Source organism: Oncorhynchus tshawytscha, linkage group LG10 (genome assembly GCF_018296145.1).
Source record: "Oncorhynchus tshawytscha isolate Ot180627B linkage group LG10, Otsh_v2.0, whole genome shotgun sequence".
In the NCBI taxonomy this organism is placed as follows: Eukaryota; Metazoa; Chordata; class Actinopteri; order Salmoniformes; family Salmonidae; genus Oncorhynchus; species Oncorhynchus tshawytscha.
Genome location: NC_056438.1, coordinates 55,007,490 through 55,034,406, shown reverse-complemented (window position 1 = coordinate 55,034,406; position 26,917 = coordinate 55,007,490). Strand labels below are relative to the sequence as shown.

The 26,917-nt window shown below is 38.8% G+C and overlaps 1 protein-coding gene across 7 annotated transcripts in view; it reads right to left on the bottom strand.

Annotated features, from left to right (window-relative positions):
- The window catches only part of LOC112260455 (astrotactin-1), a 268,710-nt gene that overhangs the window by 214,981 nt on the left and 26,812 nt on the right, over positions 1–26,917 (bottom strand). For all 7 annotated transcript variants that reach the window (XM_024435582.2, XM_024435584.2, XM_024435583.2 and 4 more), the window contains exon 2: positions 6,138–6,325. In XM_024435582.2, coding sequence (XP_024291350.1) covers positions 6,138–6,325 — 188 coding nt within the window. The remainder of the gene's footprint in view (positions 1–6,137; positions 6,326–26,917) is intronic.

Sequence of the window (26,917 nt, the reverse complement as noted above, 5' to 3'; positions counted from 1 at the left end):
CTACATGAGGTGTGCGACTATGATTAGAAAAAGTAGCAAAAAACGGCATTGTTTCTTGCTGGGCATGCTAGGCTCCCGAGTGGCGCAGCAGACTAGAGCACTGCATCTTAGTGCTATAGGTGTCTAGATCCCAAGCTGTGTCACAACCAGCCCTGATCGGGAGTCCCATAGGGCGCCGCACAATTGGCCCAGGGTCGTCCGGGTTAGGGGAGGGTTTGGCCGGGGTAGGCCATCATTGTAAATAAGAATTTGTTCTCACTGACTTGCCTAGTTAAATAAAAGGTTAAATAAAAAATGAATAAAAAATTCACAAATTATAATATATAATTCACAAGCGATAGGCTAATAGTGTCACCCATCAGACTATTCTTGATTTAATCTTGTCTTTACATACACTAAATAATATATGTGTGAAATTTGTTTTGATTTAGAATGGACCATTATCATGCACCTGTCACGAAACAGGGTCAGAGGAAAACATTTATGTAATTTATGTACTTAAATAGCGAATGGAGGACGCTTTTCCCAAGGTTCATTTTCATGCCAGCCAGGTAGGCTATACTCCTGTTGTAAAGATTAGCAATGTACTTAATATTAGAAAAGTTGAGAAATACTTCTCGCAGGCCTAGCCTATAGAAAGCTGATGGGATCCTCCTCTTTTTAATAGAGGTCATCACTCTGTTTTTTTCGTGCAATTGCATAGCCTATAGAAATGTTGCACAACATGAGCTTAGGGGCTCTAATGAAGTGTTTGATTAGATTTTCAATTACATTTGCATTGATGTCCGAGTGATTAGAAGGACAATAGAGTGCTGAGTACGAGGCAGTTAGCAAGTTTAGTAGGCTACTAATGACCATCAGCAGCATCAGAGCTTGGAGAAGCCTAATTACCGTGACTAAATGGTCACGTGGAATTTGACTCCCTTCATGACTCATGACCGTCGGTGTGGCAGTAATAATGTTACCGCAACAGCCCTAGGTATGATCATTAAAGAATACACAGTACGTGCTCAGCTATGATGTGGGTGTGCCCCTAGGGTCAATACTGGGGCCCCTCATGTTCAGCCTGTACATGAATGATCTGCTTTCTGTCTGTACTGGGTCTGAAGTTCAAATGTATGCAGATGATACAGTGATATATGTGCATGCAAACAAGCTGCACAAGAACTCACTACTGTAATGGTCAAGGTTACAAAGTGGCTCAGTGACTCATGTTTGCATCACAATGTGGAAAAAAAGAGGGCAACTGATGCTACTGAGACAGATGCCTATGTGTCAGGGGAGAAGCTCTAGGCTGTATCTGATTTTAAGTACCTTGGCATCATACTTGATTGCAACCTCTCTTTTAAAAAGCAGGTAAAAAAGGTAACTAAAATAACAAAGTTAAACCTAGCTAATTTCCGATTCGTACAACATTTTTTGACTACAGAGGTAACAAAACTGTACTTCAATGCTATGATACACCCCCACTTAACATACGGCTAGACTAGTTGGGCCCAAGCTTGCTGTACAGAATTAAAAGCCATTCAGTCAGTCTACAAACAGGCTCTCAAAGTGCTCGATAGAAAGCCCGATAGCCATCATCACCATTACATCCTCAGAAAGCATGAGCTTCTGAGTTGTGAATATCTTGTGCAATACACTGTCTTGTCCTCAAGATCCTAAATGGCCTGGCTCCCCCTCCACCTAGTACTTTTGCTTTAACAGAAAACCCAAACCCATGGCAGCAGATCCACAAGGTCTGCCATGAGAGGTGACTGTATAGTTTGCTTAAGAAAAAAAGCACCTTTTGTCAATCTGCTTTCTCTATGAGAGCTTCCCATGTCTGGAACACACTGCCATCAGACACACACAACTGCACCACCTATCTCACCTTCACAAAAAACATAAAGATATGACTTAAGCCCAATCAGACTTGTGAACATAATCCCTAGCTGCATATTGCAGCTCTCCATGTTGTCTGTTGTCTGTAGTTTGTGAGGTGTGGAAACACTTTGTTGCTTTATTGTATTTTGTTTTGTTGCTTTTTGTGCTATTGCTCCGTCTGCGTGCTACGTGTTGCTTGTCCAATGATGCTCTGCATATTTGTCTGCATTGTTATTGTAATAGATTTTAATAACCTGCCCAGGGACTGAGGTTGAAAATTAGCTGGCTGGCTAAAACTGGCACTTTTACTGAAATGTTGATTATAATGTGAACTGTCCATGTAAAAAAAATGTTTTACTCAAACTCTTGAGATATTCAGAATGTGAAAATGTAATCTCATGAAAATGAAATAAATGTGTAATCTATTCTAAATAAATATGTTTATTATCAATAGTAGAACTCTCAATTTGCTTAAAACAACTGAGAGAATATAAAAAACATTACTAGCTTAAGAGTTTTGGGATTCTCGGCAGGACTGTCTTAGATTTTTCTAAACATAGTTTAATTTGCTGTATAATTATGTGAGAATTTGTTTGATTGACAGACTCAATACTGTGCCATCGGTTCCCAGCTGGAAGAGATACACACAAAAAATACTTTAGCCTTCGAAACTATAAACATAATAATACTTCATTCAAAATGTTTGTTTAGATTACTCTAACTGAATTTCCTCTTCCTTCCATCATTCCTTCCTGCCCCTTAAATTGTATAACATCACAAACGTAACTTTAAGGATCTTCTATCATTAATCTTTTTTACGTAGCGAGACAATCTTCAAGTTCAGGGGCTTGTGCTTGCATTAATGAATGGGTCACTGCAATTCTGCTTGCCCGATGGACCTTAACTGATCTGGATGACATTTGAGGTGCAAGAGGAAATAGTCAATCCGTTAAAGGGTGTGAGCAGCCATAAAACAAGGTATTATTGGGCACTTAAACCAGAAGTGCAAAGGTCTGAGGGGGTGCCCAAAGGAAAACTGTTGGTAATGTTGTAAAGAACGTCTGGAGCCCGGGGCCCGGCCGGGACAATTATTTCAGAATTTCTTATGTGATATTTTTTTATTGAAATTATGAAATCTTCGTTGTTTGAGTTATTCCTTCTGATCACCTAGTACACAAATAGAGATATCAAACTGTTATATTATATCAAACAGCAAATATGAGTTATATATGGACTGTTTACTATACACTAAGTGTACAAAACATTAAGAACACCGGCTCTTTCCATGACAAAGACTGACCAGGTGAATCCAGGTGAAAGCTGTGATCCCTTATTGATGTCACTTGTTAAATTCACTTCAATCAGTGTAGATGAAGGGGAGGAGAAAGGCTAAATAAGGATTTTTAAGCCTTGAGACAATTGAGACATGGATTGTGTGCCATTCAGAGGGTGGATGTGCAAGACAAAAGATTGAAGTGCCTTTGAACGGGGCGTGTTAGTATGTGCCAGGCGCACCAGTTTGTGTCAAGAACTGCAACGCTGCTGTTTATATTTCATGCTCAACAGTTTCCGAAGTGTTTTAAGAATGGTTCACCACCCAAAGGATAGCCAGTCAACTTGACACAACTGTGGGACGCTTTCGACACCTTGTAGAGTCCATGCCACAACGAATTGAGGCTGTTCAGAGGGCAAAAGGAAGGTGTTCTTAATGTTTTGTATACTCAGTTATCCCAATACACCATAGACATTGTAAAATATATATATTTTGAAGATCAATTAAGCTATGCTAAATGTAGGCTATTGTGAGGGTTATAGTATTTTCATGCACATTTTAGTGTATTTAACATTTTTAAAAATATTGTATCTGCCTCCTCTTCAAAATGTGTTTCTTGTTTTACTATAGGTTGGCCAATAGAAAATAAATTCCTTCTGTATTGCTTCTGCTTCCGTCTGCATCAGATTTCTTAAAGCCATACTGTTAGTTTCCCAGGAAACTCAATCCTTTTAATTCCCATCTGAGATGGGAATTAGTAACCCTGACTGTACACCAGCGAGAAGAAGCACTGGGATGTTTCCTAAACACTATACCAGCAAAATATGTGAACTTCAAATGTATAGATAGGAGGAGAAGCAAAACATACGAGACTTAGGGTTCTATTCAATCTGTATTGCTGATGTGTAACAGATTGTGTAGATCAAAATGTTATGGTCATTTCCGATTGAGCTGCATTTACCGTGAATGTGGTCTCCGCTAACGAGCTGTAACGCTGAACTTCCGCTATACGGATTGAATAGAGCCCTTACACTATTTATTATTTCAGGAAGAACACTGGCAACCTGTCAGAGAACATTGGGGACTTGTCTGAGACCTTAATCCAATGTAAACAGTGACTGATACAGCGCATGAGCCATAAGAGTCCCTAAGAGCTTATTTCCTACCACACAAAATCTCCTCATATAATATTCAATCATTTTTTTGTATTCCACAGCTTCTCAAAAATATATATTTGGGATGTCTTCTTTCATGCAGTAGCGTAGGCATAACGATATTCCTTTCTCCATATATACCAGAGGTACTCAACTCTTAACCTACGAGGTCCGGAGCCTGCTGGTTTTCTGTTCTACCTGATAATGAATTGCATACACCTGGTGTCCCAGGTCTAAATCAGTCCCTGATTAGAGGGGAATAATGAAAAAATGCAGTGGAAGTGGCTTCGAGGTCCAAAGATGAGTTTGAGGGATCTATACCATAAATAAGATCCCAATATTAAGGGAAATGGAAGTTGCCGTGTGATGCCCTTTGCTGTTTTACCAATGTTCTGGAGCATTTGTAAACATACAAAGGTTTTCCAATACTGTGACTACACTCCCTTTGCATTTAACGGGCATAGTAGAGGTCTTCCTGCAGAAGGAGTAACTCTGTAAAAGGGTGGCTCCATGTGTGGTGGATGGTGCAGAGTAGTAGGTGTTAGGGGGTGCTTGTTGTTCCCTCTGCCTCTGGGCCAAAAGAGAACTAAGGACATGTGTTTTGACTTGCAGGAGCTCACCTGCGGCTGAACATGGAACACAGGGAAACTCATCCATTATGGATGTTGAAGCAGAGCAGCAAAGGAGACTGTGGTCACCTTGTGGAGGAAGAAGCACACCTGTTCTTATCATGGCAGTTTGAATGGCCACTAGGTGAGGGAAATCCCTATCCCCTTCTGGTGACAAAACTGATTTTGGTGCAGTTCAGTGAACCTGCATCTCCATGAGATTAAGCCCCAGTTACAGCTGGCCTCTTTTCAAGCCTCAGGTTGGACTGCATTCATCCAAGAGCTTTAAACTGTTCCATGGTGGGCCTGGTGGTCTGGCAATGAACTGTGCATGACAGGTCAAGCTGCTGTGTAGAATCCTGGCTTGAATCGTCTGCCATCGAGCCATGCTGGTGGCTGTGGCATATGGCGGAACAATGGAAATGTCTCAGTGACATGTGTGGGGTGGGGAGAGAGTGGCGGTTAGTGGGAGAGAGAGTGGTGGGGCTGTGTCTCGGGGCAGCACGTATCCTCAAGGAGCTGACAAAGTGATGCAATGCTGGATTTATGAGGCAGCCCTCCAACTGAGCGACAAGCTGCAGCGAGCGAGGCCGGAGCGGGAGCACAGCGCAGCAGCCATCTGTTGCTAAGTCTGTCCTATCTGCATGCTAATCCTTTCACACCTCCATAAGAGATTTGTGACTGTATTGTCGAGCAGCTTTTAGGATAAGGAGATAGCAAGGGGAATAAAACAAGGACTCAACGGCCAGAAGGATGTTAAATTTAGATATGGAAGAAAATACGAGGTGGGAAATAAGTTTACCGGTGGATAATTGTTGCATAGATAAATAAACTGAAAGAATTTGAAAACGTTTTAGTCTACCTTTTCATTGTGTACTAATGCATGCAAAACATGCAGAGACTCAAGGTCAGCATATGATTTGACATTCAGTAAGTGCCTCTACAATGTACCTAGTACCTGCTAGAATAATTGTTCTAATGCTGACTAATCATTTGTTAAAATGTTTTGATGTACTTTGCTTTAAAAATCTGTCATCCATCAATGTAGCTGTTCAGTGCAAACCTTCCATTGTAGCATGTCCACATGTACCAAGAAATGCACCAAGTTCTAAAGCTTATATTAGAGCAGCGCACATAATTGAAAAGAAACATCCCTGCCCAACATCTTTATCAAACAGCACAATAAAGGACTCTCCATTCCAACCCGAGCCCCACCCAACCAGCACAGTACCGTACCATGACAGAGATGTGAAGGATGCGTAACTCTTCCTCGGCAGAGTCGCTGGCAGGGTAGTCTGTGGCGGACAGGCCGGGGAGGTTCTGGCTGCCATCTTGGTGATGGATGTGAAAGAGCAGTGTGCCATTCTCCATCCACTGCTGCCGCCATCGCACCAGAGGAATGTCCTCAGAGTTTCCTGTGATCTCTGCCAGTCATACAGGACACACAGATAAAAGGATGAGTGAACGCTTTTTCAAATTTCAACATTTCCATTTAAAATCTCATCATATGATTGAGCGAGGAGTATGGACCTGGGTTAAGAAGAATATTATGATGAATTATTAGTGCATAACCCTTTGGAAAATCTTATGTGCTTTTACAAATATCCATTGCATAATTTTCCAGTAGGGTAATAACTATTACCCTGGTACAGTATATATTACCCATATAGGGTAAATCCATTTGATAGCACCCCTTTTGAAATGAACAAAACCTTCAATACATATTTGCCTATTGTAGAAGTGCTCCGAAAGTTACTTTTTGGACCTGAATGACAAAACATTTAAGAGATAAAGGTGGTCAAAGTTGACCTATTATGAACACCCCACGTCTTCATCATTGGAAAAGATAAACAGTTGAGATTGATATCATTAAAAGCTTCCAAAGAAGGTTGTGAAACTATTTGATCATTTATTGAGAAAAAAATGTTCCCCTTAATGTCAATTATCTAAAAGCACTGTCACGACCTGACCATAAAGAGCTGTTTATTCTCTGTTGGTTGGGGCGTGATAGTGACTAGGGTGGGTCATCTAGGTGATTAATGGTTTATGTTGGCCTGGTATGGTTTCCAATCAGAGACAGCTGTTTATCGTTGTCTCTGATTGGGGATCATATTTAGGTAGCCAATTCCTCATTGTGCTTTGTGGGATCTTGTCTACAGATAGTTGCCTGTGTGCACACCAGTAGCGTCACATTTAGTTTGCGCTTTATTGTTTTGTTTGGTGAGTTTCGATTTATTAAAATATGTGGAACTCTACACACGCTGCGCCTTGGTCCAATCATTATGACGAGCGTGACAAGCACGTAAACATTTTCAGATTTACATATGTTGTAGCTTAGACCTTATTTCACATAATGTACGTTTTTGTGTTGTGCCTGCCATCGATTGTGACACAACATGCTCTTGAATACAGGGTGTGTATCATACTTTGGCTAATAAATGTACTAACATTTTAATAAATGTAAACTTTCAAATGGTACCACTTTGACTTGAATGGGAATTATGCTGTCAATCCTCCATAGGAAACCTACTGAAATCAAAGAAATATTGATAATAGACATGACCATTTAAGTTGACATTCAATGGTGGGTGGACCAGTGGCCATCTTTGATTTAGTAAACAAAGTAAACTGCCTGTTACTCAGGTCAAAAGCTAGGATATGCATATAATTGGTAGTGTTGGATAGAAAGCACTCTATAGTTTCCAAAACTGTTGAAATAATTTCTGTGAGATATGGCAGGCAAAAGCCTGAGGAAAATCCAACCAGGAAGTGGGATTTTTTTGATGTGGGTACTTTTCAATTGAATGCCTATAGAGTATCTAATGGGTTAGGACTCATATTGCAGTTCCTATGGCTTCCACTAGATGTCAACAGTCTTTAGACATTGTTTCAGGCTTGTATTCTGAAAAATGAGGAAGAATGAGACCATTTTGTAAGTGGACTGTAGAATGAAGCAGAGCTGGTTTGCACACGTGACCGATTGCATATGCCCTTCGTTGTTTTTCCTTTCTATTGAATATGCAAATGTCGGTTGAAATATTATCGATTATTTAGACAACCTGAGGATTAATTATAAACATCGTTTGACATGTTTCGACGAACTTTACCGGTACTATTAGGATGTATTCATCTGCATGTTGTGAGCCAGTGGATTACTGAAAAAAACGTGCCAACAAAACTGAGTTTTTGGGATATAAAAAGAGGGACTTTATCGAACGTTTACTGTGTAACAGGGACTCTTGTGACTGCAACCAGATGAAGATCATCAAAGGTAAGTGATTCATTTTATGGCTATTTCAGACTTTCGTGACTCCTCTACTTGGCTTGGAAAGGTTTGTATGCTTCTGTAAGCGGGGTGCTGTCCTCAGATAATCGCATGGTATGCTTTTGCCGTAAAGCCTTTTTGAAATCTGACACAGTGAATCTTTAAGCCGATGTATAACACTTGTATCTTTTATGAATGTTTATTATGAGTATTTCTGTATTTTGAATTTGGCGCTCTGCAATTTCACCGGATGTTGTCGAGGTGGGTCGCTAGCAGAACGCCTATCCCTAAAAATGAATGGTCAATTATTCTGTCACGCTGGTATGAAGAGATTCGGGAGACAGACGCAGGAATGCGTAATATTTTTTTTAAATTAAGCCCCAATTTACAGCGTGCCATGTATAGGCATGGGGATGAAGACCAAACAAACCCAAGCGAGGAGTACCACGAATAAATAACACAAGCACACAATGATTATCACACGGGACGAGACCTGTACTCATCTGCGCAATCCACAATGGCACCAGGGGTACATGCCATGCTGTCAAGGGTATGCTAAATAAAAATGTAATTCACATTTAAAAAATACAAATAAAACATTATTTTTTATTTTTTAGTCTTCACATTTTCAAACAGTACATATTTTCCAACGAGGCGATACATTTGGGTGAGGGTTATTTCTCGCCTGAGTAGCCTTGTTTCACTGCCAAAAATAAAATTAAACCCTCTAGTGTTCAGCGAAATGACAACACAATGTCAAATACAGGTAGCCTAGTCAAATAATTAAAATCCAATCACATTAACCATTACTCTACATTTTAGAAACAAAACAAGAGAATTTGAAAAATAAGCCATAAGAGTTTTTTGAGCGAGACAAAAGACAACTTTTGAACAGTAAGACATGTATAAAAGCAACAGATACCATTAATAAGAAGGGGCTAGAAGTGTCTTACATGGTGAGCTACTGAGTGGTTAGGACAGGCAAGCCCATACTATTGTGGAGGACTTAATTATTCATGCTGCCGCGGACATGGCTGGGACAATGCTGGGGGAAAAGGCCAAAAAAACTATACAGACAATGTCTTCATCAAACAACACTGCTTCACGACGCATCAGTGACATGGCAGGAGATGTTTTGAAACAGTTATCGCTTCGCATACAAGCCAGTGAATTATGTGCATTAAAGCTGGATGAGTCAACAGACGTGCAGGCCTGGCACAGCTCCTGGTATATGTCCGTTACGTTTATGGGGGGTCAATTAAGGAAGACATCCTCTTCTGCAAACCACTGGAAACCAGGACAAAATGAGAGGATATTTTTTAAGTCTTGGACAGCTTTGTGACATCAAATGGACTTTGGTGGTCAAGTGTTGGTATCTGTACTGATGGTGCAAAAGCCACGATAGGGAGACATAGTGGAGTGGTAACGAGCGTGAAAGCAGTTGCTCCCGATGCCACTTGGGTACATCCCCCGAGAGGCTCTTGCTGCCAAGTGAATGCTTGAAAGACGTTTTGGACACAACAGTGAAAATTGTTAACTTTGTTAAAGCAAGGCCCCTGAACTCTTGTGTATTTTCTGCATCATTCAACGATATGGGCAGCGACGATGTAATACTTTTACAACATACAGAAGTTATTGTTATCAAGGGGAAAAGTATTGACGTTTTTTTATTGAGAGAAGAGCTTAAAGTTTTCTTTACTGACCATAATTTTCACTTGTCTGACCGCTTGCATGATAACGAGTTTCTCACATGACTGGCCTATCTGGGAAACTGGGATTACAAGGACTCTCCGCAACTATATTCAATGTGTAGGACAAAATTGAGGCTATGATTAAGAAGTTAGAGCTCTTGTGGACTGCATTAAGGACAACAAACAGGTCTTTCCATCATTGTATGATTTTTTGTGTGCAAATGACCTCAAGCTTACGGACAATGTCAAATGTGATATAGCGAAGCACCTGAGTGAGCTGGGTGCACAATTACGCAGGTACTTTCCCGAAACAGACGACACAAACAACTGGATTTGTTATCCCTTGCATGCCCTGCCTCCAGTCCCCTTACCGATATCTGAACAAGAGAGCCTCATCGAAATTGCAACAAGCGGTTCTGTGAAAATTTTATTTAATCAGAAGCCACTGCCAGATTTCTCAATAGGGCTGCGCTCAGAGTTTCTTACCTTGGCAAACCAGACACTGATGCCCTTTGCAACCACGGACCTATGTGAGAGTGGATTCTCGGCCCTCACTAGCATGAAAACTAAATTCGGGCACAGACCTGGGGTGTGTGGAAAATAATTTAAGACTGAGACTCTCTCCAATACAACCCAACATTGCATAGCTATGTGCATCCTTTCAAGCACACCCTTCTCATTAAGTTATTCACCATTTATTCACCATTTTTTCACCAGTTGTTCACCAGTTGTTCACCATTTTTGATTAACAAATAAGGTTAACAAATAAGGTTTTATATGTAAGATGGCAAAATAAAGAGCAAAATGATTGATATTATGATATTATTGTTTGTGCCCTGGTCCTATAAGAGTTCTTTGTCACTTCCCACGAACCAGGTTGTGACAAAAACTCACATTCATTCTTATGTTTATTAAGTGTATTGAATAGGTTTGTGTGTGTGGCAGACTTACAATGATGGCAACAAAAAATAAATTGAGAGTGTGCTGACCCTGGTGCTAGAGTGGGTACACAGCTGGAGGTTGAATGTTTCAAGGGGTACGGGACTATAAAAAGTTTGGATACCTCTGGTCTAAAGGAATAGGCCCATTATATGAATTTGTTTCTGGAATTGAAATGGCATCCACCCAAATGGCATCCACATGTTGTGTCTCAACCGATGTCCGGCACAACACAAAAACCTCAGATGATGTAGAGAAGGGCCTAAGCTACAACATATGAAAATATAAAAAGTAAAAAATCTGAGTTCACACGTCTTTAGATAATTGACGATAAAGGTAAAATAAATTTCATAATTGTTATTAAAAAAATTCTAAAATAGTTTGACAACCCTGTTTCTAAGCTTTAAAATCATTTCAAACTCAACCGTTTATCTTTTCCAGTGATAAAGACATGGATGTCTCCATGGTATGGTGGGGTATGCAAAATGGGTTAACTTTAAACACCTTTATCTCTTGAATGCTTTTGCATTCAGGTCCAAAAAGTGACTTTCTCACCACTTCTTCCAAGGGCAAACATGTATGGAAAGTTTTGTTTAAATCAAAAGGGGGATGCAGTTGAATTAAACATGGATTTACTCTACAGCTACTGTATACACTGAAACATTCAGTTCCTTAATTGTGATCTAACTGTGAATGCTTTTAATTGCATGAGTGTAGTGTAACTAGGTTTATCTGACACATACTGATGTCACTGTGCCGCAGCAGAGTGGGACCTCCCGGTAAATACAATTTAGGGGCTGGCTTTAACCTACATACAAATTATCTGACAAAGTGACAGGACATTTTTACAGCAGAGAGTTCCCTCCAGGGTCTGGTTCAGCATAAGACTGTTATTAATGAGTCCATCGCCTCTCAGCATGAGGCCACGAAGGCACCAACATAAAGAATGGATTAAAGTAATGTGATTACGGCACAGTATTAGTGTACCACTATTAGCAGAGTACCTCATCTTAATGCACCATGCAGCCTTCTCGGTTGGTTACAGTGTTTTTGGAGGGAAAACAAAGCATCTGCTTATCTAAAACCCATCCTGGGATCTTTGTATCAACTGCATTATTGATTCTATGAATTATACATTAATAATCATCAGATGAAAACATAGTGGCATTTACTGTGAGGTTATTTCCATTTATTGGAAAATAATCTAGAAATCAACACATGGTATTTCAGTTATGAACACAGAACTTTATTAATGCCATATTGCATTTAGCAAATATGCTTCAGTGAGAAAATGATAATGATCGGGTAACCAGAGGTCATATAGACAAACATGATTTATTTTGGGATTCTCAAGATTCTAACTTAGAAATACTTATATTTTATTTTTGTAACTTTTGGATTATGTGCATATTGATATTGTATTGCTAAATATTGCTACACTGTTGGAGCTAGGAACATAAGCATTTCGCGGGCACCTGCGATAACGTGCAAAACTGTGTACACCCCCATTACGCTTTAATTTGATTTTGATTTGATTTGAAATAAATGGCCATTAAGTGAATATAAAAATCCTAGAGCTGTAAACATGAGAGAGTAATTTCAGTAGAAGTATTCTAATGTTAAAACATGGAGGCCGTCTTCCTGACTGTGTTTTAACACTTTAGCTGATATGTTACACTGACAATTTTGTGACCGTTGTGTTCTGTAGGTCTCTAATTGGTACACTTAGCAGCTGACAAGTAAACCAATTCATCAAAATAATCCGTTTAGATAGGGTGCCATTTAGCCTGGAGCATATTCTGAAATTAAAACTAAGACCGTGATAACACATTTCATGTGTCAATAATCTTTTTGTTTTCTCAGACCTTTACTCAAGCAAAGACTTGCTTTGAGCTTTGTTCATTTGACACAGTTTGTGGTTGCTACGGCAAATACACATTTGAAGATTTATTTTGAAGATTATCACCAGGCAATCACAGGTAACACAGCTATGGCTGAGGGAGGTTTTCACCACCGACAGTACAGTAGGTCTGGAGCTGCATGTGTTAAAGGAGGCATGTTTCCCAGGGGGAGAGAGTGCCATATGGAGAGAGCTCTAGTCTGTTTGTACTGAGTTTAAACAGCAGTGAGCTAGTTGCTGGAGAGAGAGGCCAGAGAGATTCAGCTCACATCTCCCTGCAGTGTCAGAAGCTACGCTCTTACTTTCATAGCTCCTGTTTACACCAGTAAAAGGGATTAAAATATATTTCAGCTTCTGGCAGAATATGTATTTTTTCACTCCCTACATTGGGAAGTCTAAGGATAATAAACAAAAAATGTCAAACTCTATGCACCTCCTTAAGCTGTAAATATGCTAAAAGCCCATATTTAAACCTTGATGTAGAGTACAGAATCTTAACTATCAAAGACACATTTCAATATTTTAGAGAGGAATTTTGGTCTACGATTTTAACTAGCCTACATTTGTAAAACCCTGAAAATGCACAGTAGTGCTTTCTGATTACAGTAAAAATAGAATATTCTAGAACTGCATTTGGAGCAATTTATTGTGTTGTTCTACATAGACAGTCACATAATCATATCATTGAAGCATAACAAAGTAGACAATCAACAGGGGGTAGGCCCAAATTATGTGAAAAGAGTACGCCTGTCGAAAAATGAAAGAAAGCAAACATTCTTTACAAAAATGTATAGACCAATACGTTCGCAGTTCTATATAGATATTCACAGCTGAATGCCCTTGATGGTATGTGGAAAAAAAGGAAAAACATATTTAGAAATTGAAACACAATGTTCACGAGACTAAAGTACGTACATATCCATAGGCAGTCCACTGCTCGTTTCAAGGTATGTGTCTATTGACTATGCCAATTTTCTACATGAATAGGAATAAGAAACTGAACAATCAATCAAAGTCAGTCTTATTTTAACAAGCTATCCAACACTCCCCATATTAAATGGGATGGCTGGCAAATTGTAATTTGTTAAGAGTTTTACAGCAATGTTGAATATTTCATGTTGGATGATTAGGCATGGGATATCACTTAGAGGACAGGAAAATGGGCAACTTCAAGGTGAGGAGATCACAGTCCTTGTCTGGAGTTAATGCAAAATACATGGCTTGGTTTGATGGTTTTATCATGATCAGGAGCTCACATTGTGATTCAGCGTTTGACTTCAGTAAAGGGTGGGGGGCTAGGCAATGACAACTGATCAATTAATATTTTACACTTGAACAGCAGCAGATTACAACAACAAAAATATTGACATTTTAGTAATTTAGCAGACACTTATATAGAGCGGCTTACAGCTAGTGCGTTCATCTTTAGGTAGCAAGGTGAGGCAACCACATATCACAGTCATAAATACATTTTTTACACAATAAAGCAACGTCAGTGCCAGAAAGAAAAGACAAGTGTGTAACGGTTTTCTTTAGGTGAAAGAGAGTCAGACCAAAATGCGGCGTGGCTATTACGATCCATGTTTAATGAGACAAAGTAAACACGATCAAATACAAAAACAAATAAACGTAACACGAAAACCGAAACAGCCTAATACTGGTGCAAAGTAACACAGATGCAGAACAAGGACAATCACCCACAAAACCCAACACCAAACAGGCTACCTAAATATGGTTCCCAATCAGAGACAATGACGAACACCTGCCTCTGATTGAGAACCATATCAGGCCATACATAGAACTAGACAAACTAGACATGTAACATAGAATTCCCACTCAGCTCACACCCTGACCAACCAAAACATAGAAACATACAAAGCAAACTATGGTCAGGGTGTGACAAAGTGTGAGTGTTTTTTAAGACGTTTTCTTCCATTACAAAAAAACAGTGATAGTTGTTTGACACGGTATACCTGTCCAGCACTGTAGTTAATCCCAACAAAATAATTAGAGGGAATAATATACATTTAGGCCTAATCTTGAAATTGTGCTTCAAGAGGTGTGTGTGTGCGAGCACATCTCATCCACCTTCACACACTTTACAATGCCCTTGGAGGAGGGTTTGCTCTGTGTTTCAAATGCATACTTTAGTACGGCTGCCAAGGAACTACTATTACTTTACTTCAATCCATATTTCTTATTGTGGCCAAAACCTTATACTAAATAAGCTCCTCTACCTTCAATGTCAGTGTCACCAGCTATTTTCAGCCACAATATATATTAACACTAGAACCGCCTGGCCTTTCAGACAATAAGTACACGCTAGAGAATGTTGCCAGGCGTCACCTTTAGCATATAAATCAGAACCATATCAACCCGCAAGTTACAGCAAACATAAAAACCAACGCTTAATAAATAGTGCATAAACTATTATAAAGTATTAATTGCATGAGGAAATATTCGTGGAAATATAGCAATGAAAAAAACAACAACAACACTAGTTATTTGTTTAGGTAGATTAAAGGACATGGTTTGTATAATTATACAAAGTTTTAGAAAATACGTAGGCCTATAGCCTATTTTGTTTCTCTTACAATAAAAATCTTACAGTGCAATCCATTTGATCAACTTTATTTGTAGATTTGATTAGTAATAGAGTTATAGTAATTCATGAAGTCCAGTTACAGCTTCTTTTGACAAAGTAGAAACATAAAAGATCATAATAATTTAACAAGCCAAGAGTGCAGATTAAATTATTTGCCATATTCCTGAAGAAAAGCATCAGTGCATGAACAATTGTAAACAATGAATTCCATAAATAAATATAATATTTTAATTGTATTATGTTACTTATTTTGGCTTAGTAGCCAGAGCAATGCTGCCATGCAAATGTGCTGAACGCATGGACAGCATGGATATTCTTGGAAAAAGTGAAATTTGGAAACAGAGTTGCAACTCTTGAATTATGAGAGTTATTTGACAAAGGCAAGTGTAATAGAAACTGCAGAATATGCTATTCCTGATACTGTATAGAAATCAGAACATTTTACCTGCATGTGACTCTGAAGGAGGATTTGATAAAGTGACGCTCCTTTCCCTGCATCTGTAAATTGCAAGATGCGCCCATCTCTTCATGTACAATTTGATAGGCCTAATAGGCCTAACATTGTCACTCATCAGATTATTATCAATTTAAACTGGTCTATAGGCTAACTCTTATTAGGTGTGTAATTAGTTTTGGTAATAGTTTAGGTGTATTTTCAATGTGCTGGGTGTGGAGGCTGACTGGCATTGTTTGCTCCCCTTCGCTCATCAACTCGGATAGAGTCAAGGATATGTTTTGCATTATTCTAAAGGCCAACTGCAACACCTAGCATGTTTCTGTTTCCCTTACAATAAATGTCATTAGTAATAGAGTTATATATTTTTTTAAAGTCCCATAACAGCTTATTTTTACCATGTAAAAGAGAATGGTATCAACACGCAAGTCAAATGTCGTTTCAAACATGCAATTTATAACACTTCCACATAATTCATAGCACTTCACAATTCTTGGATCTACTCTGTATATGACCTTGACTTGGCTGGCAAGAGAAAAGTTTACAAATCCCAAATATCCTCACTGAAATGGATCTGTGCCAATAGAGTCCAACTACAGCAATTAGACATGGTCAGCCATTTGGCGACTTGGACCTGACGAGATCAATAAAATATGGATCTTTAGACAGAAACTGAAATATTGGGCAGACAAATACAATATGTAGCCATCTTTATTTTTTAAATTGCTGGGTGTTTTCTGTAATCAGGGAGAGAATTTGAGACCCCCTCAGAGGTCCAAATGACAACATATCAGCCTGTTGTTTGTCCAGGCAGAGCAGGGCTACAGAACTACTGCAAACGCAGACAGAGGACTCAGTCTTATCAGAGACAAGCAGAAGGCACAACAATGAACTTATCATCAGCCAGTGACTCCGCAGGATGTAGGCTGTAGAATCACTGCTGCTCTCCGCTGACCACAAGCTGGCTCGGTTCGTTGATCATATACAGCAACAGAACCTAATCTGAGGACATTGCCTTCAACTCCAGGCACTAGCAAAATGGAGTTTGCCAGGTAATATAAAAAGCAGGCCCTGTAACAATAATTCAATAACTTTGTGGAAACCTTTACCACCTGCATGTCTAATAGTTACTGGGTTTCAATCCACAGCCTGTGAGAAATCAGCAGGAAGCAAACAGAACAGAATGTCTGGGTAAATGGTAGGTTTGCAACACAACACGGTTTGGATGGAAGGTTTCACCAATGGTGTGACAGGGATCAGACAGGCATACAGGTATGCGGAGGATATAGCTTACATGCAATCTGATAAAAGGATTCTAAGGATTCCCATGTGGCACAAAGGGCAAAATCAGGCAATGGGAGAAAAAACCTGAGGTTGCCATGACAGCATTTTTTTTTTTTAAATGAACCCTAAAGCCTCAAACTAATAACAGTCATTGGCTCAATCTTTCAAAACACAGAAGGACAAACATGGAGACAAAAGAGTGAGGCAGGAAACACAGAGCATGATACTTTTAGCTGCAGAGCAAACATCTACTAAATAGCTGAATCATTAAAGAAAATGATCACAGAAATGTAGCTACTGTGGAGTTTTCAGCATTAATTGTCCCATTTGCGAAATTAGGAGATAGCTAGGCCTACATCACTGAAAAGCCATGTTTTGTTCTTTAGTTTGGAAAATGATAACTTGCCAACTAAATTAGAATTTACACATTAACAATCACATTTTAGTCATTTAGCAGACATTCTTATCCAAAGCAATTTACAGGAGCAATTCAGATGAAGTGTCTTGCTCAAGGCCACATCGACAGATTTTAAACCTAGTCGGTTTGGTGATGGCAAAGTTATTCTTTGTTACCGGTTTTGGTTTCTCAATTCTTTCAGTGTAATTTTCATATGCAGTGAGACAGAAGAGGGTTTTTAACACTATTCCATTCCATGTCTGCTGGAAAGAGTTGAGTGATCCTACTTCAAATAGTAAAAAAAAACCTAAACATTTCCCCCATTGAGACAATCTAGATTTCAGCAGCCATTTTCAATAAATGCTGAACCACCCAAAATAGGCATATCAGTGTGTCAGTCTGACAGAAAGTAATGACTTGAGTGATCTGAGTGGGTCTGATCTGTGACAGTCTCAAGGAGATGTGCAGTACTTTTTCCCCCTAGAGCAGCCTCATGAGGGTAACATACTTTCAGGCAGATAGAGGAAAAATACCATAAAATTACAGGAAACTAGACCTCTGTGCGAGGAGACAATCAAGATTGCTGAGATGTCTAGCATGACGAGCATTGATTATGCAGGAAGGAACATATGTTTGCTCCCATATCATTAGCAGCATCCCTGTCCTTCCTGATACTTTTCAACCTTTCATCGATGTACTAATATAATTATTTTATCTCTGTATCTCCAGTCTATTGCTGTGGCTGCATACGCTTGATACAAGCCTAGGTTTTCTTTACTAATGGCCTAACAGAAATGGTTAATGTTACAGTGCCTTCGGAAAGTATTCAGACCACTTGACTTTTTCCACATTTTGTTACATTTGTTATGTTTTTTTCCCTCATCAATTTACACACAATACCCTATAATGACAAAGCAAAAACAGTTTTTTAGATATGTTTGCTAATTTATATTTTTTTTAAATACAAAAAAATCACATTTACATAAGTATTCAGACCCTCTACTCAGAACTTTGCTGAAGCACGTTTGGCAGCAATTAGAGCATCAACTGTTCTTGGGTATGACGCTACAAGCTTGGCACACCTGCATTTGTGGAGTTTCTCCAATTCTTCTGTGCAGATCCTCTCAAGCTCTGTCAGGTTGGATGGGGAGCGTTGCTGCACAGCTGTTTTCAGGTCTCTCCAGAGATGTTCAATCGGGTTCAAGTCCGGGCTCTGGCTGGGCCACTTAAGGACATTCAGAAGCCACCCGAAGCCACTCCTGCATTGTATTGGCTATGTGCTTAGGGTCGTTGTCCTGTTGGAAGGTGAAACTTCGCCCCAATCTGAGGTTCTGAGCACTCTGGAGCAGATTTTCATCAGGGATTTCTGTGTACTTTGTTTCGTTCATATTTACCTTGATCCTGACTAGTCTGCCAGTCACTGCAGTTGAAAAACATCCCCACAGCATGATGCTGCCACCACCATGCTTCACCGTAGGGATGGGGCCAGGTTTCCTTCAGACATGATGCTTGGCATTCAGGCCAAAGAGTTCAATCTTGGGTTTCATCAGACCAGAGAATTTAGCTTCTCATGGTCTGTGAGTCCTTTAGGTGCCTTTTGGCAAGCTCCATGTGGGCTGTCATGTGCCTTTTACTGAGGAAGGGCTTCCGTCTGGCCACTACCATAAAGGCCTGATTGGTGGAGTGCTGCAGAGATGGTTTTCCTTCTAGAAAGGTTCTCCCATCTTCACAGAGGAACTCTTGAGCTCTGTCATCGGGTTCTTGGTCACCTCCCTGACCAAGGCCCTTCTCCCCTGATTGCTCAGTTTGGCCGGGTGGCCAGCTCCAGGAAGAGTCTTGGTAGTTCCAAACATCTGCCATTTAAGAATGATGGAGGCTGCTGTGTTCTTGGGGACCTTTAATGCTGCAGATATATTTTGGTACCATTCCCCAGATCTGTGCCTCGACACAATCCTGTCTCGGAGCTCTACAAACAATTAATTCAACCTCATGGCTTGGTTTTTGCTCTGACATGCACTGTCAACTGTGGGACTTATAAAGACAAGAAGCTAGCTTTATGTTTGCTGGCTGGCTCCCCTGACTGTTGTTAACCAAACGTGTGGCAGTGACAAAGGCTACACAGCAGGTGATGGCCATGGTGATGTCACATGGAGCTGCCTCTTACTGTGCCAAATCCATACAGTTACAGCTAGCTACAATGTGTGTAAACTGTCCTTTCTCTGTACGTTTTGTACTAAAAGTTCACTGTTTGAAAGAACCGTGACATTTCCAAGAATTCCTTTGAATTACAAAAAAACATACTTCATTAAACTCTCTTTTATAGTAATATAATAATGAAGTACAGTACATATGTTCACTCTTGAACAGTACACAAGCCATCCATTGTGTGATCAAGCCATCAACTGCAGAAACTATACATCACTCTAATGACAACAGACCAAAACAAAGGCATTGTTTCTGATACATGCACATCGTTGTTACAAGAGTACAACAGAACACAACAGATCTAAAGTCAACAGCTGCAGCGTAGGGGAAACCAATCATTGTGACAAAAGGATAACATTGATATGTCTGCCTTAGTATGGATCATTATGCAAATTCCCACTTTTACTATGTGCAGGTAGACCGATTTACTTGTAACCGATGGATGATGCTGATCTGTCTACCAAACAAGACGCCGATAAATTATGCAAATGTTACAGCTGTTTTCAGGCAAATGAATCCCAGTGGAAAATAGGGCTGTCATCTTAATGTGAGACCCATCGCCAGGTTTCAGTTATAGCCTAGCATTAATGAAACCATAGAAGTCACATCACAGCCAGTGATGGAGCTGTTACTGGAGCCTGAGAAGGAATTTAACACCCTGCTCACTTTGACTTTGACCAGTCAGTTATGTGTGAGACTTAACTAAATGTCTGTCAAGGAGCTGGTGGTTTGACAGAGGCTCCAGATATGTTTAGACCCAGGTCATCTTATAAAAAAAATCCATTCCTGACACTAAATTCCTTTGAACTAAATGTCACGTACATATACGCATGAGTCCAGAATTACACATGGGTCAAGGTGAATGTTAATTAATACAACAGCAAATGAACTTAAAGTGCAGAGGTGTTTTCATTTACTAAAAGTTACATCACCTGGACTGAACCAGTGCCTAGGCCACCATGTCAGAGGACAGCACAACCTTAGGAATGGTGACTTAAACCTTGGCACTGGCAATTTTCATATCAATCTAGCAATGCGTCCCAAATGGCACCTTATTTCCTACATAGTGCTCTACATGACCAGGGCCCTGTGGTCAAAAGTAGTGCACTATGTAGGGAATAGGGTGCCATTTGGGACTGTACATACAAATTGGCATATCCCCATAACTTTTACCTCTGGCTTCATTGACTAAGGCGACAAAGATGCTGTGGGTGTATGACTTGTCTCATTCTATCTGCTGACAAGACTTTCACCTCCATTTTAGTTCCAGAGAGTACAGACAACGTCTTCAGAATATGAGGATAATGAAAATGACAACACCCTAAGCCTAACCCCCTTATATGTTCCCCTATGGAGTCAGTTATGAACTCTACAATTCAAGAAAGTAATGAATTACATTACATTCATATCACATTCAGTTAGTATATTATACTATATATATATATATATATATATATATATATATATATATATATATAACTACTCAGCAGCTAAAAGGAGATAGATAAATTCCTGCTGGTAAGGAGTGGTAAGGAGGTGCTCCACATGTTCTCATGCATTGTTAATGTAGCCGAGCTTCAGGAAGCAGGGAGAACCTTCCTTGAAAAACACACTACTGGCAAGTTGATGCTTCAATCGACTGTTTTATTCAGTACAAACTCAAAAATAAACCGTGTTTGAGCACAGAACATCTCAGAGGTAAAATGATTGCATGCATCTCGTATTGTTGCACAGGGTGAATGCAGGTTGAATTAAGATACACCTGCAATGCTAATAATCGTAGTATGATTAGTGCTATCTTACTACACAAGTCATTATTGTAAACAACATGCTGTTATGACTTTCAGTCAGTCATTCATGTATCAGTTCATCTCAGATCTGAAGTGTGTGACGTGTGGTAAGAATTCAGGATTATTATTCCTTCCCAAAGTAAGCACCATCAGATGACTTTACAATGACATATTTCACTTTGACAACTGTTCTTGGCACAACATTGAGGCAGACAGTAGACCTGTATATACCAAGCAATGGGTTAATGTTTATTTATATGCCACATATAGACACCATCCATTTATACTATGAAGTTATAAATTGTAGGGGCTGAAACATCGCTTTGCACATACTGTATAAATGGACAGTCCCGATCTAACAAAATTCACAAACAAAGGACATCAAGGCCTGTTAATGTGTCCAGTCTACTGCCAAGTAAAGACATTAGCATACCTCCAACAACATGAACCCAGGTCTAACGCCACTCAACAACCAACACAAGGTAGTGTCCTCGCCTCATCAGTTGGCTAATATTAATTGATGTCAATGGTTTCAAATGATAGCAATAAGCTAAATGCTAACCAATGATAAACACCAGTGTTGCTAACATGCATGTGTAATATTTACTGGCTAAACTCTTGATCTCTACCTTGACAAGGAACATTCTTTAGCAAAAGCTGATAAAACAATTTAATTGAACGTAAACTAAATATATATCAAGCAGAGTTACATGCACTTGAAGAGCTACCCACATAGATGGCATAATACGAAACAAAAATGATCAATCATTGTCAAGAACAGCTTCATAAAAACGTGGCTTCCAATCTAATGAATGTGTATGCTACTTATCAGTGGAAAACAAATCAATTACTTAACATTTCTATCAGACAATTCATGGGGATGTATGGTCACACATTGCTACTGACCAAAGGGTGACCAGTGGGAGTTATTTCAGAGGGATAACCTCATGTGGTGCCACAGCATACAAATCCCTCACAATGTGATGTTTGAATTCTAATCTCAGCGGTATTATGTGGCCTTGACCAGATTGCAGTTGTTCTTTCTTCTATGTGCTTTTTTGATCAAAATACATTTATTTTCATGATTTGAAAGATAAGACACCGTTAAATTGAGTATGCTCCTAAAAGAAACAAGGTTCAGTGTGCATAATATAGCCAGCATAGAAGCAGACACTGGAGTTAAGTCATTCAAATCAAATGTCGTTGTTTTTGTTTTTTGTGTTGCTAAAATGCATATACCTACATCAAGAAAAACACATTACTGGTACATGACCATTACAGTAAGTCAATTTGTGTAGAAATCCTACACCTCAGGGCAAAAGAATGACTCTTGTCAAAAATGTGGATTACAATGCCGACAATTACTTTTGCACAGTGACAATGAATGTTTCAATATGACAGGGGAGGCATTGCAACCTTGGAATCTATCATAATTATGTCTCCTATTCCCACATTGTAAAAACAAATTCCATTTGTCTTCAATTCAGCTATCGCTCGATCTTAATTACAATTTCTCAACAACAAAAAAGTAGAAAATGCCAGTTGTCCTTAAACAAATGATAGATATTTGACAAATTACAATTCAAATGATAACTCATTTCAAATAAACTTGGTGGCAAAGCATTCAATACCAGATTGACTCAGCGGCAATTCAAACCACAGTATGACAATGTTCTCTGCTGAGTGAGTCCATTATGGAAGCCTTCATTCTGTCGAGCTTGGCCTCCAGATACCACGAGATTATTAACTAAACCCAAACATAGATAAGATTAGCCACTTGGCCTACTATTGATGGAGCCCTGTGGTATAGGACTGGCTGAGATCCTGGCACTATGCTGAGGAGATTTCATTTAGAGGAGATTTCATGTGTCATTCTCCAAAAATCTACTTCATTGTTATCTTTTCAAAGTCTGCCTAGGCCTACAGTGCCTTTAGAAAGTATTCAAACCCCTTGACTTATTCCACATTTTGTTGTGTTACAGCCTGAAATGTATTAAATATTGTTTTCTCACAATAACCCATAATGACTTAGTGATATTTTTGCAAATTTATTGAAAATGAAATACAGAAATATCAAATGTACATAACTATTCACACCCCTGAGTCAATTAATGTTAGAATTGCCTTTGGCAGCTATTACAGCTCTGAGTCTTTCTGGTTATGTCTCTAAGAGCTTTGTACACTGACATAGTACAATATGTGCACACTCTATTTAAAATTCTTCAAGCTCTGTGAAGTTGGTTGTTGATCATTGCTAGACAGCCATTTTCAAATCTTGCCATAGATTTTCATGTCGATTTTAGTCAAAATTGTAACTAGGCCACTCAAGAACATTCGATGTCATCTTGGTAAGCAACTCCAGTGTATATTTGTCCTTCTGTTTTAGGTTATTGTCCTGTCTTCCAATGTCTGTTGGAAAGCAGACAACCAGGTTTGACTCTAGGATTTTGCCTGTGCTTAGCTCTACTCCATTTATTTTTATCATTAAAAAAACTCTCTAGTCCTTGCCGATTACAAGCATACCCAAAACAGGAAGCAGCCACCACCATGCTTGAAAATATGAAGATTGGTACCCAGTTTTGTGTTGTGTTGAATTTGCCCCAAACATAATGCTTTGTATTCAGGACATAAAGTTAATTCCTTTGCCACATTTTTTGCAGTTTTACTTTAGTGCCTTATTGCAATAATTATGAATGTTTTGTAATATTTGTATTCTGTACAGGCTTCCTTCTTCTCACTCTGTCATTTAGGTTAGTATTGTGGAGTAACTACAATGTTTTTTAAAAATATTTTATTTTTGCATTTTCCAATTAGGAACATTCAAAACAAAAGTGAAACGATAATACACAACAATATGACAAAGTGACAGTAACAAACGAGCATAACAAAAAAATATATGTAATAATTATATATACAAACATAAAATAAATAAGTCATAATAAAGAGTAAAATAAAAAATAATAATAATGACACATTGGATCATATGGTCACCTGCCGTAAGCTACATATTATACATTATGTGTGAAACATTATATAAGGATTATATAGAGATTCAATCAATGTGATGTGAGGGGAGATTTTCAATATAGTTAATAAAAGGTTGCCGAATTCTGTAAAATGTCTCTAACTTATTCCTCAAGCAGTAAATGATTTTCTCCAGTGGGATACAACTATTAATTTCCGTTAGCCACATCAGTCTTCGCCTATCACAGCCATTAAACTCTGTAACTGTTTTAAAGTCACCATTGGCCTCATGGTGAAATCTCTGAGTGGTTTCCTTCCTCTCTGGCACCTGAGTTAGGAAGGACACCTGTATCTTTGTAGTGACTGGTTTTTAAAGCGACTTTGAGATTCTACTTCTACTAATGAAAACAGCTATTTAAAAAATATATTATTATTATTATTATTATTATTAGGCTAAGCTTGCTCTTATCATACTGATTTTCAACTTTTATTGCAGTCTTGATGCATTACATTCATCTACTTAATGGCTTCCTGATTGCGTGTATGTTATTCTGTTAGCATTATAAAAATGTCATTTCCAAAGTAATTAAGTAAAGCACTTATTTTCTTGTGTTTACTTCAGCACTTAGTTTGTTCTTCATTAATGATATGTAATGGTCTTGTAAATAAAATAATCATTGTTTCACAGCAGTGGTGCAGTGTCCTGGAATAATGGTAAAGTTTGTTTCAAACTGTGTAATCTGATAATGTAAAATAGAATGATGGGGACAGCGTATGGAGGACAAGCTTTTTGAATGAAATCCACTAAAGCAAATGCTGTAATATTGATGTCTATATAATAGCATGTGGTGAGCATTTAGATGTCTCTTTGTTATTTGTTATTGTAAACTATCAATGCAGTTTCCAACAATGGGGGAAAAACACTCTTCTTACTGCTCTCAAGAGCTAGAAACCTTTAGATTAATTTAAACATAAAAGTATGACTGCCATTTCAAAAAAATGTATGTGCATCAGTGAATCTGCAGCATTGTAATAGAGGATGGATCTGGAATGGAAGCATGAGAGGAATGCAAATACTCTGAACATTCCCCAAAATACAATTTCTCAGCTTCAGCTATGGAGACAGGTCATCTGTCTTCCTCCTCAGGGGCTTGATGATAACATCTGTCAACACATATGGCAGTCAGAAAAGTGTTTCTTTGTAAAATCTAACAAAATAATGACAGCCAGATTCTGTAAGAGGAAAAAACATATGCTGATTAGAATGAAACTATACATCTTCCACTGCTGTGTGTGTGCATGTAAAATATTATTGTGACGGTTGCAAAGAATGAAGACTGCATTTTAGAATTGTAGTGATGTGTGTATAAATTAGGGATGGGTTTCCCTGCATCTGATGATGTGGTATCGACTGAGAATCAATACGCAAATCGATGAATTTCGGCAAAAAACTGAGCAGAGGGGATTTCAAACACACTACACAAACATGGTTCTGAAAGACTAAGAGACACACCATGATTGTGATCGCTTCAACCTCACAAACTGTAATGGGATTGTGGGGGCATAATGACCATATGTTCAGAGATCTATGGACACCTATTTAACCTTCTGGCAATGTTGCTGCAGGGCCTCTGCCCGTTAAACCCATTTCCATGATATTAAGGGAGCTCTTATCGAACACTAGAGGACATCTAGCAAACTGTATACCACTTAAAATCTTTGTCCATTTGTCAATAATGTCTTCATCTGTTAGAAATAATTTAATTTATCTTGTTTTCAGTCCCTAGAATGCCCATTAAAACACTTTTCCTTATCAAGATCATTTTTCAAAAACATTTTTCTGTCAGGGGAAGAAACACAAGCAAATTAATTCAAAACAGATAATAAATGCAAAATAGTCTGTCATATCAATGTTTGGTAAATCCTGCGCAAAACCTCAAGGTTATCCTAATCCTCAAGCAAAGCCAAGGCACATTAGAAAGTCAGAGCCAGTAACAATATGATATATGGGTTTTACTTGATTTATTCTATGGGAACAGCACAGCCCACGCATGTATACAGAACTGACCTGCTGGGCAGCCTATCATCTAGGTCTCAAGCAAGTTCTCTGGAGAGTCCAGCCATAACAACGGAGAAGGTTATTGTTTCTTATTGAACAAAACAATATAGGTCTAGAGTTGTTACATCACATACAGTAATGCTGCAGATCCATGGAACAGTGATCCCAACTTCTGTCATCAAAGCTTAAAGTAGGTGGTGCACAGCCATGTTCAAGATTTGAAATATGCTTTCGCAAATAACTTGTAACATTACACCTCATAGTCAAGTGTCAATTGTAATGAGAGAGAGTGAATATGACACATACTCCATGCTGCATTTAGACACTCCTCTGTAAAGTTGAGGATGTCTTCATCATTCCAGCAGAATAGCAAGCAATGTAGTTCATGAAAGGTTACAGAGCTGGTCAAATCAGGGCATAAATTCCGAGCCAGAGCCACTATAGAGAAACAAACCATGAAGCT